Source organism: Apaloderma vittatum, unplaced genomic scaffold, assembly GCF_000703405.1.
Source record: "Apaloderma vittatum isolate BGI_N311 unplaced genomic scaffold, ASM70340v1 scaffold18507, whole genome shotgun sequence".
NCBI lineage: Eukaryota > Metazoa > Chordata > Aves > Trogoniformes > Trogonidae > Apaloderma > Apaloderma vittatum.
Genome location: NW_009728006.1, coordinates 1 through 17,601, shown reverse-complemented (window position 1 = coordinate 17,601; position 17,601 = coordinate 1). Strand labels below are relative to the sequence as shown.

General features: G+C 42.7%; 1 protein-coding gene across 1 annotated transcript; it reads left to right on the top strand.

Annotated features, from left to right (window-relative positions):
- Window positions 1-4,606: 4,606 nt before the first annotated feature.
- On the top strand, window positions 4,607-16,345 carry LOC104277327 (histone-lysine N-methyltransferase SUV420H1-like). The gene is made up of 4 exons (XM_009873931.1): window positions 4,607-4,766; window positions 5,586-5,733; window positions 14,803-14,968; window positions 16,232-16,345. Exons 1-4 carry the CDS (start codon window positions 4,607-4,609, stop codon window positions 16,343-16,345), a joined length of 588 nt encoding a protein of 195 aa, XP_009872233.1.
- Window positions 16,346-17,601: the final 1,256 nt, after the last annotated feature.

The window sequence follows — 17,601 nt, the reverse complement described above, 5'->3', positions numbered from 1 at the left end:
GGGAGAGCTGGGGCTGGGAGAAGAGAAGGGGAGACCTTACAGGCAGTACCTGAGGGGCTGCAGGAGAGATGGGGACGGACGTTTTAGCAGGGCCTCTAGCAATAGGACAAGAGGGTAGATTTAGACCAGATAGAAAGAAGAAATGTTTTCTGATGAGGGTGGTGAGACACTGGCACAGGTTGCCCAGAGAGGTGGTAGGTGCCTCCTGCCTGGAAGTGTTCAAGGCCAGGTTGGACGGGGCTCTGAGCAACCTGATGGAGTTGAAGATGTCCCTGCTCCCTGCTGTGGGGTTGGACCAGATGACCTTTAGAGGTCCCTTCCCACCCAAACCGTTCTATGATTTGCTTTAAGCCACTGTCTTGATGAAGAAGGCCTTTTGCAGCTATAATTAATTAATTAAAAAAAAAAACAAGGCCAAACCTTGGTTTACAAGTTTAAGTTCTTAGAAAAGTAATCAAGAAACTGTGTTTTAGGAGGCTCTTTGGCTGTCTGTGTGCTGGGGATGGCAGGAAAGGGGAGGATGACCCTGATTGTGAGGAAACTGCCTGATCCTCGTGTGTTTGCCTGTGTCCTGGAGAGAGATGAACAAAATCGAGTGCCTCTCTTTAGAAGCTGCCTGTGTCTATTGAGTAAAAAATATTTATATGCAGAAACTTAGGCAAGAGTAAAATAAATTATATTTGAATTTCTTACTGTTACTAATGTATGCGTTTCTAGGGCTTAGGGTGCTATTGACTTTTGTGCAGTTTTTTTTCCCCGTCACAAGACTTTTCAGAATTGACAGATTTTATAGCCGAGAGCCTAAAACCTGGGAGACTCAAGAGAGTTTCTGAGATCTCTTTAACAGCTTTTGAATTTCTTTACTCCAGTTTGTAGGGATTTGCTACGCTTTCCAGTGTAAAAGGAGTAAGGTTTTTGTTATGTGATATAAATCTGAATAGTACTATTTAATCAATCTCGTAAACACTTTTGGGTAAATCTGTCTTTGTGAGCATCTTATGGAAGGACAGCATTAATCATATTTGTGCTTCAGTTGTTGATTGGTGCTTCCAAATGTTACTGAAATGCAAATAATTCTCAGAAAGCATGTTAGCAGGTTTAATACATTTAGAGCCCAGGTAAATGAAATTTGAGTTTTTGAGAGTACTGCTGCAATGAAATTCTGAATCCTGGGTGAGAGGTGCCCAATGCGATTGAGCTATACTTTGACGTTTGAGGAAATAGACCTGTAAAACTAGCGTAACAGAATTCTAAAAGGCAGTGTGATATTTAAGAATAGTTGTATGTTTAATAAAAGAGTTAAACCAACAATTTGTGGATGATTCTGTTGAAATAAAAAGGTCCCTTGGAAGCTGGACTTGTGCTGGTAAATTTAATAGTATACATAATTCTGAAGTCCCACGTGGTGTTAAAGTATTTGATAACAGAGCTCTTTAGCTGGAATTTCTGTGGAGTTGTAAGGATATTCCCTTTTTTTCGTGAATAAGAAGATGTTTTTTATGACTTCCTTTCCTTCCTCCGTTCCTAGAGGACTTGTCAGCATGAGTCTGGTGTAGAAAGTAGTGAGAGCAGATCACCTGCAAAGATGGACTAAAGACACAGGGAGGTGATGAGCGGGTGGGGCAGCACTGGCTCCCTTTTTGCTGCTCTGCTGGGCGTTGGAAGCTGTGACAGGTGCTGGGAAAGGAATCCTGTCTGCTGGTTCTGGCTCTTGATACCGGCTGTTGAAAGCAATGCTGTGTGTTGAGGAGGAGGAATAGAGGCTGAGGAAGTGCACCTGCAGCCTTCCCAGTTTGTTGTGTGGTTGGTATTCAGAAGGAAAAGGCAGCAGTAGGTGGAGACAAAGGTTTTCTTGCTCGTTAGGCTGCTTGACTCAAACAAAATACGATTTTTCACTGAAGCGTTTGCTGGGCTTCACTACAAGCTTCTTGCTTTTGCTTGGGGAGAGCTGCTTTTGTCAACTCTGTGGGGATGTTTTGTAGCAAAAGCAAGTATTTTTCCTAATGGTTAGTGTAGTTGGAGTGTTCTTCTGGGGCCACATTCCTTCTTACCTTTGCTGCCGTACTTGCCTTGTCATTACTGTCTTAGTAAGGCAGAAGCGTGTTAGCACAGGCGATGCTCACCCTCTCCAAACTGGACTTAGGAAAGATCCAGTTTCCTCCTTTGCGCAGAGTACACCTTTCTAACAGCTGGAACCGTAGCGACTGTACCCGGTAGTTGTCAGAAACATGACCGTATCGCTTGGTTTTCCTCCAGATTGTTGCGTACCGGTGTTCAGTCCGACTCCGTGCTGGACTTCATTTACCTTCATTTGTTGCTCTTGAACTGTAGCACGCCACCGAGGTTTACAAAGAGACCGAGACTGAATTTAGTGAAAATATTTCATGTAGCTTCTCTTTTAATGCTTTTTATTATCGCTCTTACAGAAATGGGGGACGGGGTTTAATTAGATGATACTGAGATGTAAGTGGATCTGTTGAGAAGCAGAAAGAGGGAGGGTTAAGAGTCCGAAGCACAAATATGATTAACGTTGTCCTTCCATAAGATGCTCACAAAAACAGATTTATCCGAAAGTGTTTACGAGAGTGATTAAATAGTACTAGGGTTTACGTGGTAGTGCAGGTCTTCCCAGGGTAGCTGTCTTCTGCAAAGAGTTCACCTGGCATGCTTAATAAGAAAGTTTGGGGGGTTTAGTGGTGGTTGTTGCCTTTTCAAGCATACGCTATCAGGCGAGCTCTAAGAAATAATAACGAAAAAAAGCCTAATATTGCCTAGTACAGGTTTAGCTGCGAGATTTTCAGGTTTTTTTGGAGGTACTGTGTAAAAATGTCTGGTTCTGTGTACAGGTGAATGGAATGACTAGGGTTTCCCCCAGCAAATTTTAAGTCTCTTCCCTCCCCCCTCCCTTGAATCTGGTAACTGATAACAGAAGGATTTTATATGAGTGCCCAGAGAGACTTTTGCCTTCTGGTGGTCAAACTGGTTCCAGCTCTGTTAAAGAGCTACATTAAAGCTTGCAAGCTTCAACCAGTAAATCTAGACCAGTGAAATAGACATTTAATATCTTGAACTCAAGCCCTTCTGTCGCTGGCAGCAGGAAAATTCCTTGTCCACCAAAATGATCCAAATTCTTTATGTTAAGGCAGTAGTTCAGCCAGCTTTTCCTCCTCAATATGATTCTGTTACACCATGTCCATAATTTTTACTGTTGTTGTGCGACAATTTCTAAAAAGTTCTAAAAGCTGTACATTCCGGGATGATAGTTCTAGTGATAGTAAGATGTTTGAGCCAATGCATCTGTTAAGTCACTTTTCTCTGCTGTTTTAGTACCTCAGTCTTCCGAGTCTTTGTAAGCAACGTGGTTACTAATCATCTGGCCATAAATATTTTAAGCAGCTGGACCACTTAGATGTCTAACAGAAATCCAGTATTTTGCTACTCTTAGCAGATTAAAACCAGAATTTCTACAAAAGACTCTATTTTGAAACATCTCTTTGTTGTAATTTCTTCCACCGGTTTGAAATACCTGTTACATGGTGCCTGTTACCTGCTAACTTTCTTTTTCAAATTACAGTAAAAAGAAAAGGCACAATTTATTTCTTTATGAGGAAGCAGTAGGGAGGGAGGACGTATTAAACCCAGGTAAACGCATGGCTAATGCGTAAATGCAATTGTAAAATAATTGTGTAAATCAGTGTCGGATTTTCTCCTGCAAGTTACACAGAGTGAGACACAAATGTGCAAAAGCATTAGTAGCTCTCTTTGAGTTATTTATGCAAAAGGCAGTGAGACTGCAGGTAAAATCTAGTGTGTGCTTTGCTGGCTGTTTATATACTGTAAAATTTTGGCTTGACTTGTGACCCCCCCTTACTTGCCCATTGAGCCAGATATGTTGTGCCTGGGTTTTGTTACGTGGAGCAGTGGAAATAGCAGTCGGGGACCTCCGGATCATCACTGAGGGTTTTTTGAACTCTGATTTGTAAATGAAGATTTAATGTCTTTCCCCCAGCCTCCATTCAGAAAACGACAGGTTTCAGCTTGGGGTATTTTTCATTGTTTTAGTCTTTAGTTCTTAGAGGGTATTTTTTACTGTACAGTTCCAACAGGTTGTGGACTTTATTAATAATAAAAGGCAATCTTAATTGGGTGTGTATTTGAAAATCCTCCATTTTTTGAGTCTCATAGCCATGTGTTTATTGCTCCATGTATGCATTTGCCTATCGAAATACATCGGTATGTGTGTATCTATAGTCCAGCCCTTAAGTTGTACTTAGCAATTTATCAACTTTAGAATTGCATCTTTGCTTCCAGATGTAGTTGTAAGCTGTAGGACAGTACTTCACCTGTGAATTTGTGACAATTCCCTGTGCTAGTGCAAATAAACGGCTTTTTCTTCCTGACAAAACGCAGATCACCGTCTTTCTTCCCCACCCTCTTGCTTTTTTTTCCTTTCTTGTTAAATTCTGTGCTGCAGAAAGTTTCCCAGTCAGTTCTAACCGTGTTTCATGTTTTGTTTCCACTAGGAATTGGAACTGAAATTATTCATCCACTTCTCCAAGCCTTTCAAAAAGTGACTAAATGCAACTGAGTCAGATTTTCTGGGGGAATGAAGTGGCTGGGAGAATCCAAGAACATGGTGGTGAATGGCAGGAGAAGTGGAAGCAAGTCGTCTAATGACCACGCGCAGAACCAGGCCAAATTGCAGCACGCGGGAAAGGAGAATCCGAAGACGAGCAAAAATGGAGTTGAGAGAAGATCCAGCAGATGTACGTACGCGTTTGCTGCGTGTGATTCATCTACCGATTCGCAAGTCAGGCTTCTCTCTTGTCTTAATTCATGAAAGGCGTCTGCGTTCGACGTGTAGCTGTCATCAGGAGTCTTAATTACGTTTGTATTTGTTGGATGCGTTGGCTCCCTTCAGGAATATAGATCTCTTTGGATCAGGTCAGAAGTTAAGTGAGAATAACTGGATGTAAACTAATTTTGAACTGGTGTAAGTATAAAATACATGATTGGCACTAAGGGAGGACTAGCGTGGTTGGAAAGCAGGTAACATATAATTTGGATTACTAGCCCAGTTTAGTGAATGCACGGGGAAATTTAAACCCCATTTTGAATAAAATCACGTATATCGATACCCGTTATAAAACAGTTCTAAGGAAAGTGGATTTTTTTTTTTCTGCTATTGGTCTAGGATGAAGGACTAAATAAAAATTTAAAGTCCTTTATTCAGATTTTGGGAAAATCGGGTTTGAAATTTTCATGGCTTCATCACGTTGATAGGTTAAAGATTTATGAGGCAGGCATGACTAAACTTTGTGGTCTGCAAGGGTGCTTGTAGTTGGGGAGGGGAAGGAGAAGGAAAGCAAAATTAATTAGACACACCCATGAAGTATTGGCGGCTACATAAATGGACAAAAGCAGGAGTGAAAAATGAATTGTGCTCCTGCCTCTTCAGGCATTTCATCATCTTCCTGAATTGTTCTCTGTTTTTTCTTGCCTGTCTTTGGCTGTCTGTCCCTGAGCGTAGCTGGGCTTTATAATATTCCCGAAATGATATCTAATTTGTACTCTCTTATTTGCAGGTAGCGGTGCTTCAGGATTTGAGGGTCAAAGTCGTTATGTGCCTTCCTCTGGAATGTCTGCCAAGGAACTGTGTGAAAACGATGACCTAGCAACTAGTTTGGTTCTTGATCCCTATTTAGGTTTTCAGACACACAAAATGAATACTAGGTAACTTATCTTTCTTTTTCTAGAAAAGAATTTATTTTTTTGATTGATGCAGTCAGAGCAAAACTGTAGAATTCCTTGCATGTTTACAAAAGCCTGGGAAAAAAATGAGTAATTTCTGCCTTGAAAATGCTGTTGGAGCTCTGCGGCAGCCTGTGTTTGTAACACTCACAGGTTTTTCTATCAGCCCGTGCGTGTTTATGCGGTAGAACAGGTTGTACGTAGGCCCCGTTTCATTAGAGTTAACTAATCACAAGTTTTAGACCAGTAATCAGAGAGGAGTTAGTGTTTGGGGCCTTTGCTGGCAACTTGCTCACCAGAATTGCAGGTACTTTTGCACCGTCTGAACACTTCTGGTGTAAGTTCAGCGTGGCCTGAGGGTTTAGTTGTTGCATGCTCCTCTCTTGGTTACGTACCGCTGGTTGTAAATATATCCTATAGGTCTCTACTAAGCTTTGGTTTGCGTGTGAGATCTGCGTTGCTGTAGCTTAAGAGAAGCTGTACATATAAATGATAAGTTTCAACAGACAGGAATTGTGTGCTTCTTGTTGTACAATACTAAGAGCTGGGAGTTCCAGGCAGCGCGTCACGGGAAAACAGGCTGTTCAGCCCTTCAGACTGTTGCTGTGGCTGTTTTTAAAGAAGAATTTACCTGTGCAGCACGGTCACATAACCAGAATATTGGTTAAGTAGATTTTTCTGTGTTTGTAACAAGCTGATTGCTTCAAAAATGCCTGCTAGCTGAATTGATGTTGTAAAATAACCTGCATGGTTGCTGGTGACAGTGTGAGTCACCCGTGAAACTGCAGCGGTGTGGCCTGAAGGGACTTACTCCAAAGAGCTTTTCCTTTCTCACTGGAGAGTGCAACACCTGTCTTTAAGAGGAATGCTTGAGTTCTTCTTCCCTCAGTGCTGTTGGTTGCACCAGCACGTTGTGCCCCAAACGCTGTCCAGGTAGATACTCCTACAGTTCAGTTCAGGATGTCTTTGGCCTAAATATGTATCCTCAAAAGACTATTTTCTTGCTTCGATGGTGGTCTGCACGTTAACTCTTACATTTCTGGCTGAGGAAATGACGTATTTGTTGTTTAATGGTTGGAGAAGACACTTTCGTAGTTTTTTTCCTGCTGGTATGTTTCAACACCTGAAACACCTTTCTAATTACAGTTTGTATCAAAAGGCTACAAAAGTTTGTCATCACCATGTATTTCTTCCTTCCTCGCACTTGGAGAACGACTACAGGTAGTCTCCAAGGACAGCAGTTAATACTCTTGGAGCGTTATGGGAAACATTTAGGTGAGGCTTACAACTCCTACCAGAAACACAGCCTCTGGCCTCTTGATGTCCTAGTCAGAGAGTTTCTGTGGTTGCAGTGAGTTAAGGTGTCAGCACAGCTCATCTTATTGGTACGGTGGTGACATCTGCTTGTGACTGTGACTGTGACCCTGGGATCCTCTTCCTTCTGCGTAGGAAGTCGTGGTCTTTCTCGAGCTCCTGAGATTTGTTGTTGTTCGGCTTTGAGGAAAGGGGCGAAAGCGAATAGGAGAAGACTAGGCCAATTTCAAAACACCTGATGCCAGAACTCAAATTCGTGACTGCAGTAGAAGTAAAGGTTGACAGCTTGTTTTTGGGCATCCTCCGCGTCGGCGTGATGAAGTCACGTTAGTTCTGTGCTCTGCGCGTTGAGGTACGCTTCAAAATGAAGCAGCCGTTTATGGTGGCGAGTAAATGTTTCCTGCTCCCTTGTGCAGATTTGTTGGAAGATGTACTGTGGAAGCCAGCGTTTCGCTTTGCTGATGGAAACACAGGCGAGATGTGTGTTTTTGTAACTAGCAGTGTAAATTGCTCACTGCACTTTTTCCTTGCTTCTGGAAGCCAAGGTCTTTTGGTGTGTGTGTCTTCTCCGTAAGTGCTTTCTGTGCTTCGTTCATTCCTTTAGTTGAAGGGTTTGTAAAGGCCTCTTGTTTTGCCCAGGGTATATCTATTAGAGGGGAAAAACCCCACCTCGTAACGTTTTAGTAAAATACTTAGATGTATTGTTTGAACAGCTTCTGTCTTTATACTCGATTAGCGATCTTATGCTGGAATGGTGACAAGAACCTCATTGTTTGTTACTTTATTTTTTTTCCTGGTGGCCATAAAAATAAAAACCTGCAATTCCTGAATGCCCTCTGACTTGGAAATTGGGCTCTCAGCTCTGTAAGATGTCAAGTCAGTAATGTCTGAAAGAGCTGAAGTTCGCTAGAGATTACGATGAAGAGCATGTCCAGTGTTCTGGAATATCTGCTTGGGGATTTGATGTACAGCCTCAAATGTAACTCTGGAAATGCCTTCAGCAGGTATACCCAACTTTTTGTCATCCTCTTAGATTTCCGAGAGAAAGCAGGTCGTTTCTGGCCGGCTTTACAGGTCCTGTGGTCATTCTTTCGTCAGATTGGTAGCTTTTGCCTTGACAAAACAGCAGGTTAGCAGTTGAAAAGTAACGTATTTTAGAAGGTATCATCTTGTCAAGTGTTGTTGCTTCTTGTACAAATCCTGTTATACTGGATTTTTATTTTTTAAAAAAAATGGTGACAAAGGCCATAAAGGCTAGAAGATTTACACCTTCACACACATTTTTGGTATTTAAATCCTAAGACAGACTCCGAAACCTACTGCTGCCATTACTGGTCACGGGTTTTTCCTGGGGCATCATGCTGGGAATTACTGAGGGCAGCTCCAACATTTTCTGAGTTTGCAAGTGATGTGGGGAGTCAGACACACCATGTTCCCTTACTCTGTTTGGCTGCTTTCAGTGACGTTACAAACCAGTGCACGTGGTTTTGTCTGATAATGCAAGACTGAAGGACCAAGCTTTAAAAATTTCCACGTTTTCCGTAGCAAACCTGAGGTGTTTGGGGGTGATGGGTGGGAAGCTGTTTGCCCTCAGTTGCTGGCTTTGACGTAAACTGTCAGTCATTCCCGAAGTTGACAGGGGAAGTCACCCTTTGTCCCTTAGAGTCACCAATGAGCAGTAAAGACAAAAAGGCCAAGCAGTTCTGTGGCACCGGCATCCACGAGTCTGTGCTGAATCTCTTCTGCACTCTTCAGCTCGTTTCAGTGTAATAACTGAGGGGCTCCGTAAGCTTTTGCTTTCGTCAAGCCTCTATGTCTGCATAGTTTTGTTTGGCTTTTGGGTAAAATATGCTTTCTCAGATTCATTTTTTTCATTTTTACTGATAATTCAGTAAAGTCCTTCAGTTTGCACCTGGTTGTGTTCCTTCGTGGGGCGTAATCTGACACAGGGATTACATGGGAACCAACTGGTTTGCTGCTGCTTGTGTTTTGGATTTAAAAAAAAACAAATACCACAACCAAACTGCCCCCCAAACAGCCAAACCAACCTCCGCCACTACCTACAGCCACCACCTTACTCTTACAGTTTTTCCAGTTGTACCTTTAAGGTCAATAAAAAGTGTCACACGGTACGCAAGTGGCTTGCATCCCGTGGTCATTGGAAACTGCTAAATTATATCTACTATACAGAGTGCCAGAACAGGAATGGAGGAAGGTGAAGTGTTGGGTTGGGCTTGGGTTCTTTTTGTGTCCCCCATGTTTATTGAAAAAAAAGCATTTCTTTGTTACCCATATCAAGGCGAATGAAATGACGTGGCCATTTGAACTTCCTTCTGTTCTAGCCTCTGTTGGAGTTTTGACCACACCTGGTGCATGTATAGCGCCAGGTCAGGAAATTGAAGCAGTGTGGGTTACCTTCTTCATTAAAAATGCCATTTTGAACTTTGACCTTTAAAGAATGTGGTTTGGTTTTTTGTTGTTTGTTTGGGCTTTTTTTGCGATAGCACTGGAGATTAAACACAGAATAAGTTGATTTTTACTTAAGCAGCTTTTAATTAAGGTGCTCGTACTAGAAGATTGGTTGAGGGGGAAGCCAAAGTATATATTAGCTAAATAAATTTGTTTCCACTTACTGTAAGAAGGTGATTTTCAACTCTTGTTGTGCTGTCTTGAATGCTTAGCAGCTTTGCTGGTTTAGCTTTTGTGCATAATCTCTGGTATTAGATGAGCAGTAACGGCCACGTAAATAAATAGTATCATCCAGACAGAGGTGCCTGTTGTTAGAGGCTGATGTGCTGCTCTGTTTTCGTAAATTCACTCCTCTTGTTCTCTAGTCAGAAGTAACGAACTAGATGTACAAGTCTAACACTTTATCACGCGCTGGTACGCTCCGGGGAGTTCCGTACTGGATCTCTTGCAGGATCAGTTTATCCTTTTTGTTCAAACTCACTGCTCTCAGTGACTGAGACTGAGCCAGATACTGTGCTTCTGAACTTACCCGAAACTCTCCTTTAACTTCCTTTATAGGCAAGCATCTCACTGACCTTTGGCTTTATACCTTGGAGTTTCAAGATTCTTTAAGTACTCCCGAGGTAAGAGAAACTTGAGGGAGAGAAAGAGCTTTGCTTCTCCGAGCCGTTTTTCCTACATCTTACTTACTGAGGGCACCTCAGTTTGCCCTTGACTGGGATAAGATCGCCTTCTAGCTGATTTTGAAATTGCAATAGCTAGAACTTTTTTTGGATCTTGTCAATGAGAGGAAGATAAATATTTCCTAGGAAAGCCTGAAAAGTTTCTACTCTGCAGCTTGTCAGGAATAAGGGCTATTGTAATTTCTTTAAAGGTACCACAATAGATGAGTTTTTCACTCTTAGCTTACGACGGGGGGGTTGGAACTAGATCATCTTTGAGGTCCCTTCCAACCCAAATCACTCTGTGATTCCATGATCAGACTGTTTTGCAGCGGACTCGGCGTTCTGTGAGACCTGACCCCCGAAGCTGTGTGTAGGGTGGCTCGAGGAGTCTGTGCCTGTGAGCAGTTTCAGCTGGCAGAGCATCTCGTGCCGTTGCCGGGATGGAACCTACTGAGGGTGCTGTTCACAGGAGCAAACCCGGCTAAATGATCCTGATGGTAATTGACTCTCTGTTAGAGACTGGGTTGGCTGGTTGGTTTGGTCGCTTTCCTTGTGGTCTTTCTATCTGTCTATTTCTCGTCTTTGCGTCAGTCTGCTATTTTACTGACACTTCAAAGCCAGTTCACGTGTGCACATTTAGCCAGGGCTCTTCTCAGGCTCTCTTCATGGTGGTGCTCAAAATCAGTCACGTGGGCTCTTCTAGCAGATCAGTTCTTTTTTTGTGTGTGGAAATGAGGAAGCCTAGTGAAACCTAAAAGATAGAATTTAAGGTTGCTTCTCAAACCCAGCTTTTTGTTAGGTAGTGCTGGGAAAGACTGATAAATAAACTGCTCTTTCATGATACTCCTGGGAGAAGTGTCTTATCAGCACACTCTCAGGTTCTTAAGGAACACTCAACGTCGAAGCTTTCGTAGCATGTTGACTTCTCGAGTGTCTTTCATCAGCAGGTACCTTTTGAAGTACCCATGGAGATACTCCCAGGAAAGTACCCAAGCTTTCATGAGGAGTCTGGCTTGTCGTAGTTTGCGATAGCTTGTAAACTTTTTATGCTCTCAGTGCAGTTTGCGGGCCCGGTTGAGCTGTGAACAGCTCGCTGACTCGGGGTGCAGAGTGTCATGGGGTTTCACTGACTGGGGCAACCTCAAAGGGAAATGCTCTGGTTCGATTCCCGCTCGGTCCCCATGTGTTGCCGGGTCTAGTTGAGAGGCGTCCCTGCCCATGACAGGGAGGCTGGACTAGATGATCTGTAAGGTCCCTTCCAGCCTAGACCAGTCTATGATCTATGATATTTCCACCTGATTGTGGACTCTTCTTGCTTGTTTGGATTCCTGTTTATCTTTTCTCATGATCTCAGTCTTGTCCCCATGTTTTAAAAAAAAACAACCAAATTAGTACAGCGTTTTGTTAGAGGTGCTGCAGAAGGTCCTTGGTATTAATTTTTGAACTCGTGGGTGCTGAGGGTTGTGTTCTTTGAGAAACTCGGTTCCTGTTTCAAGTTGTAAATGCCTGCACACAGCGTTACGTTCACCTGGGCTTTTAATGTTTGGGGTTTTTACAATCTCTTCACCCCCTTCCTGTTTCCAGCCTTCTTTTTTGGCCTTTTCAAGAGCTGGCCATACCCTGACTGTGTTGCTTCTCAGGAACGGCGTTACATGAGTTTCTGCTAGACCTTTAGAGGAGTTCTACCAGCGTGGAACGCCTGAGACAAGAGCACATAGAAATACCTGCCGAGTGTGTCCCTGGATGTACCCGGGTGGCTTTTAAAGGGCTGAGGCCAGGTTCTGAGCTGCCTGCAGTAGCGGCTCAGGTAGACACCTAGTCAGCGCCTGCGAATGGTGTGGTTTAAAAGACCTGAAATTGCGGTGTTGCTTCGGGGCTGTGAGATGTGCTTCTCATCGCTAGAAACTGTAGGTCTGGAGAGCTGCTGTTCAAGCTTAGCATCTGACCTTCATTTTTTCTCTTTTTGTGTGTCGTTTCCCCAGTGGTGGTTGAGCTGGGATGCTGCTTGCTTTAGCTAGACTGGACCAAGGTGCTGCTCAGCAGTGTGGTTTCATCTGTCCGCACGTGCATTGCCTGTCTCGGATGTGAGTGCAATTTTGAATGTGAGGGACTTTTCACCTGTCTTAGCTCCTGCAGCGTGCTCAGCTAAAAGAATGGGGCATTTCAACATAAAACACAAAACGTAAGGGAGAGGGCAGGCGTTCCTTTAGCCCAGCGAGAACAGGCATTGCTGAAGACAAATTATAGCTGTGAATGCTGTGGCTTTTCCTCCTGGAATGTTTACGGATAAAGATGGAAACAAAACATTGGTGGTGTGTGATTTGGTGCGTGCTGGGAAAACCGTTTCTGCTTGAAACTGAGAAAGAGAGCAAGTCCTGGTCCGAAACAAGTCTGCTTCAGTTCAGGCTGTATCATTTTAAATTGTCTTAGTGTCTGTGGAAGCTCCGTGAGTTACGACTGTCAAATCTGGCGGAAGTATTTCTGGTTTGGGGAGAGCTGGGAGATACTCTCGTATGTGACCAGCACGTCACCAGAGGCTTCGTGCTACAGAACAAAAAATAATAACCATCGTGTCATCTGTAGTTTTCTTCCGTGAAGCTTGAGCAGGTGGTTAGGCACTTCAGTTTTTGGGGAGATGGAATAAGTTTATTTAATAAAGCACGTCTTGGTGTGGTACAATGCTCAGTGGGCATCTCTTTCTTGGCTGACTCTTGCTGTCTCGTTATTGCAGCCAGAGGAAAACTTCCGTTGCGTCTTCTCTGAACTGGTTGCTTCTCAGAAACCTACAGGTTTATGCAGATAATTTTTGCTGTATTCAAAAAGAAGGTGGCTTAGTCTTTATATTAGCAGGAATTTTTTCAGATGGAGAATGCAGAGATGTCTAAAAGCGGTAGCACGGAACGCTGCTGACCTGCACTGCTGCTGGAAGGGATGCTGCTGCCAGGAGGTCTGTCTTTCTTGTATCAGGAGCGTAGACACAGCATTTTACTTCTGGTGGAGGAAATTGAATCCTCATCGTTACTCGTTATTTCTGATTAAACTCTTACTATTTTGCAAGGCAAAATAAAATTAGGATGTGCGACGCAAGGTATTTTTATTCCTTCGTGCAACTTGCACAGAAGAAGCAATTCTTGGTCATCTGATAAGAAATTATTTACAAAGTTCCGTGTTCTAAAATGAAGATAAGCCCAGTGATAAAGTAATTTCAGAACCAGGCTATGAGTGAGGGAGTTAATGAGGTTTGCTTCCACCAACTTGAAGCATTTATTTCCCCTTGATTACTTCTGTCATCAAGCGCAGAAATAAAACCAGCACGGTAACACACTTGAAGCAACAAGCAGTGGGGCTTAGTCTTACGGATTTATTAAAAACTGTCGGCTTGTTTAATGCTTTTGAGTTGTAAAGGGAGCTGCACAAAAATTTTCTAAGGTCGTGAGAAACCATTTTTTCTTCATGAGGAGTCCCCTGGGGTGTGTTGTACACTTAAAAGCACTCGTGTCCCGCCTCTGCCCCAACGCAGAGCGTGTGTGGAGGGATATGTGCTCAGTCAAAGGCCGTTGCTCGAGTTGTGGCACAATCTCGAATTTCAGCTTTCTCCTGGTCGTTAGAGCTCAAAAATCAGAGCTTCTGCTTCCTACAGTTGTAGAAGTGTTTTCTGTCATCATTTCTTTCATGTTGTGAAGGGATAGTTTTCCTTAAATCTCTAACTTTGGGAAGAAGAGAGCAGAACATACAGAGATTTATTTTCATGTTTTTACCTACCCATGATTTGCAACTACCTGTTTCCTGTAGCCAATATTCTGAGGAAAAATTCTCATGATCTCACTAACTTGCGCAACTTTTGTCTTGCACAGAGGCAGTATTTGTGCTCTGTGTTACTATTTATAGAAACTTTACGTATAGTCCTTAAAAGATGTGTTTTATATGAATGCATATGTTAAGTTTCCCCCCGTGTAGTGGATTTGTCAACATAAGAAGGCTTTGGACTGGGCAAAAGTCGATTTGAAACCACTCTTTGGGTTGAATGGTTTTTCTGGTTTGGGGTTTCTCAGTCTGTTCAGATGCACTAATTGTTTGCTCCCTATTTAAAAAAAAAAAGTGTGGTATGTGAGGCTGTAGATTCAAAATTACATGCACTCCCCAAAACAGCTACAAAAGCCAGAAATCCCTAAATAAACTGGGAAACTTGCAGCATTAGGTTTATTTTCAGCATTTTTTTTGCACATGTGCTTTTAGTGACAGTGAATTTATTAGGAAGGGAAGGGCAGGTTTGTGGGTTTTTTAATGCTGGTTCTTTAGCTTCTTTGTTCCTCATGATGGACGTTGACAACAGTGAAGTACTCTGTGTTGGTTAAGCTTATCCGAGGTTTGTTTTATAAATAAATCTGTGCTTCTGGGCAGAACAGAGGGTTTTAATGCTCCGAGTAGTGTGCTTGGCTTCCGCTTCCCTCTCCGTTACCTGGGAGGACCTGGGATTTGAGATGTAACGCTCAGTTCCTTTGTGCTGGGAGTTAACTACTGGTATGACTAGTGAAACAACGCTTGGGAGGATGGATTGAGAATGAATAACAGTGGACTGGAATAGCTTTATTCTTTATTTCAGATTTCGGCCTATTAAAGGAAGGCAAGAAGAACTAAAGGAGGTGATTGAACGTTTTAAGAAAGATGAGCACTTAGAAAAAGCCTTCAAGTCCTTGACGTCAGGTGACTGGGCCCGGCACTATTTTCTTAACAAGAACAAAATGCAGGAAAGGTTGTTCAAGGAACATGTAGGTGTATTTGTAATTAATGTGCTTTTTCAGATTGTTGAAAGGCTAAGAAATTGTAAAAAAAGTCTTAGGAATGTAGCAGCAGTGAAGTAATCCACTGCTCTGTTATTCTGTTATTTGTTTGATTGCTTTGTGACATAAACGTCCCTTGTTGCCTAAAACCCAGTTAGCTCCCTGCTCTGCCCTTTTTAGTTATTTTTTTTGTTAACTTACCCTTGCCTTTTATTTAATAGACATGTAGAAAGGAAAAAGCATTTACCTCTCTTGCCTAAGTCATAAGCAGAAGAGAGAATACCTACTTTTGGGATACAAGAGCTTCAGGGATTTTTTTCCTTCTTTGGAAGGATGTCCCAGCTCCTTTTTTGGTCGGTTGTCTGGGTTTTTTTGGTGTGTAGTTTTTACTTAAAGCTGTTATAAATCAAATTATGTGACAAAGAAAGGTAAAGGAAGAAGCCTTGCTACCTCCAAGTGCTTCAGCTGGTTTGGGTGTCAGGGCTTTCTGTGGGAGTGCTACTCTTCCTCTACTTCCTACACACCCCAAAGCCATTTTTTATGTAGGATAAACGTTGTTAAGTCAACAAGTTGCAAGGAAATCATAGTTTGTTTGGTTTTTTGACTTCTAAAAAACCCCAACTCCTTCAGGACTGAGCACATTGTTATTGGATACAACCAAAAGGAATTTGGCCTAATTTAAAGTGCAGCAGCTCTAGTAATGTAGAAAAAAGGTAAATTCTGCTTTCCTGAAATGCTTTTTGAGTAATACAACTGCGCTTAAACTAAAAAGAATTGATCCAGCAAGCCCTGAGTTTGTCGTGGAAGTAATACCTCCTTCAGAACCGCACAGAATAAAATTGGATCCTGGAGGTTGGAAGGTCTCAGTGGTTCTTAAAGATCTGAGAAGAATTCTTGAATGCAGCTACTCAGTGACTGGAAGAAGAAATTATCTGTTTTCTTTACTTGGCCCAATTTTGTCCCATTGGAGGCATCTTCAATTTTGGTGGGTTTTTTTTTAAAACTCTTTGGGTAGTCATGTTGCCCCCACGAAGGTTCCTGCAGGTCACCCTGAAGAAATGAGGTTGATGTACCATGTAGAGCTGAACTTTATAGTCAGAAATATGTTTCAGTAAACGACATCCCATTGCAATATCCATTTTCTTGTGTCTTTTTCTTTTGTGCAGTTCCCTGATCTGTTATTTTCACGTGAAATTCCTGGCTGCTTTTATTTTGCTTGTAACAGAGAATTCCTGTTTTCCTTCATTGCAGGTATTTATTTATTTACGAATGTTTGCAACTGACAGTGGGTTCGAGATCCTGCCTTGCAACCGGTATTCTTCTGAGCAAAATGGAGCCAAAATCGTTGCGACAAAAGAATGGTGAGGAACAGGGTTTGCTGTTGAGTATTTTGAAAGATGCTAAAAAAGTTCTTCAAAGTTGACAACCGATGAAATAGAAAGTTTTGTATTTTTACTTACAAATGAAATACAGGATCTGGTTTTGCTAAGTCCTTAACACACGATACGTGCATCTCTAAGAGATCCCTTTGTGTATTTGGACGTAGCCCCATGGGTTTTTCTTGGTATACAACGGATTTTTTTTTCTTTTGTCATCAGTCTGATAATTATTTTCTTCTAACCGCAAGTTGTTGGCCTCCTGTGAGAACCACGACTGTGTCAAGACTCGCATTATACTGGATTTGTTGTACAGCAAACACTTGTGAGGGAAAGGAGTTTTTCACCTTTGTGAAACTGAGGGGTGTTACTTGCGAGTTTTGATTGTGCGAGATAAACGGAAACCTAAAATTGGAGCCCCGCTGTATTTCCCCGACGCGTTTTGGCACGTCTTGAGTTTCATTATGAGCGTGTCTGTGGCAGCACCAGCAGATCCGTGGGTTAAATGAGATTTTAAAATAAATTTCTGCCTTCCTTCGCTCCTCCCCTCACCTCTATAGTTCCTATTTGTTTTACTCGGGGGCGCTACGTGCTCCAAGCAGCACATCTGGGACAACGAGATGCTATTTTGCGTGGGCTGGGGCTGAGCGGCCAGATGTTACGCTGGCAGCGTACCGAGTAAGTGTGGTGTAGCTGTGGGGCTACAGCCTCAGCCAGTGGGAGAGTAACCCTTGAGGGCAGCTTTTAGCTCTTCCTGCCTGTAGCTGGAAGTTCCACAGTCATGACAGAATCGGTATTTTTGGGGTTGGTTTTTTTCCCATTTTGAATTCTCCTTTGGCCGATTCTTTGGGGTGGAAGCTTTGCGTTTAGGTGTGTTGAAAATGAATTAACTGCTCGTGCTCAAAATCTTCAGTGACCTGAGATAGAGAGCAAGACAGGAGGGCTCCTTCTTAACCCTGCTGGTGTCTGGAAGACAGCTGAGGCTCAAAACTCAGAGTTCTCAGCACTCTCTATAAAAGAATTTTGCAGTTAAAAGGCTTTATTTCTAGTTTGTATCCTTCAAGTATATGCAGCATCTCCAGTCAGCAAATCGGCAGGCTGTGCGTGAAGGCGTCGTGATTTCGGTGGACTCTGTTGGATGTTGTGTGTCCCCGCCCCCTCCTCTCCTCCACCTCCAAGGGACCAGCTTGATAGAATCACAGAATGTTGGGTTTGAAGGGGCCTCTAGAGCTCACCCAGTGCCAC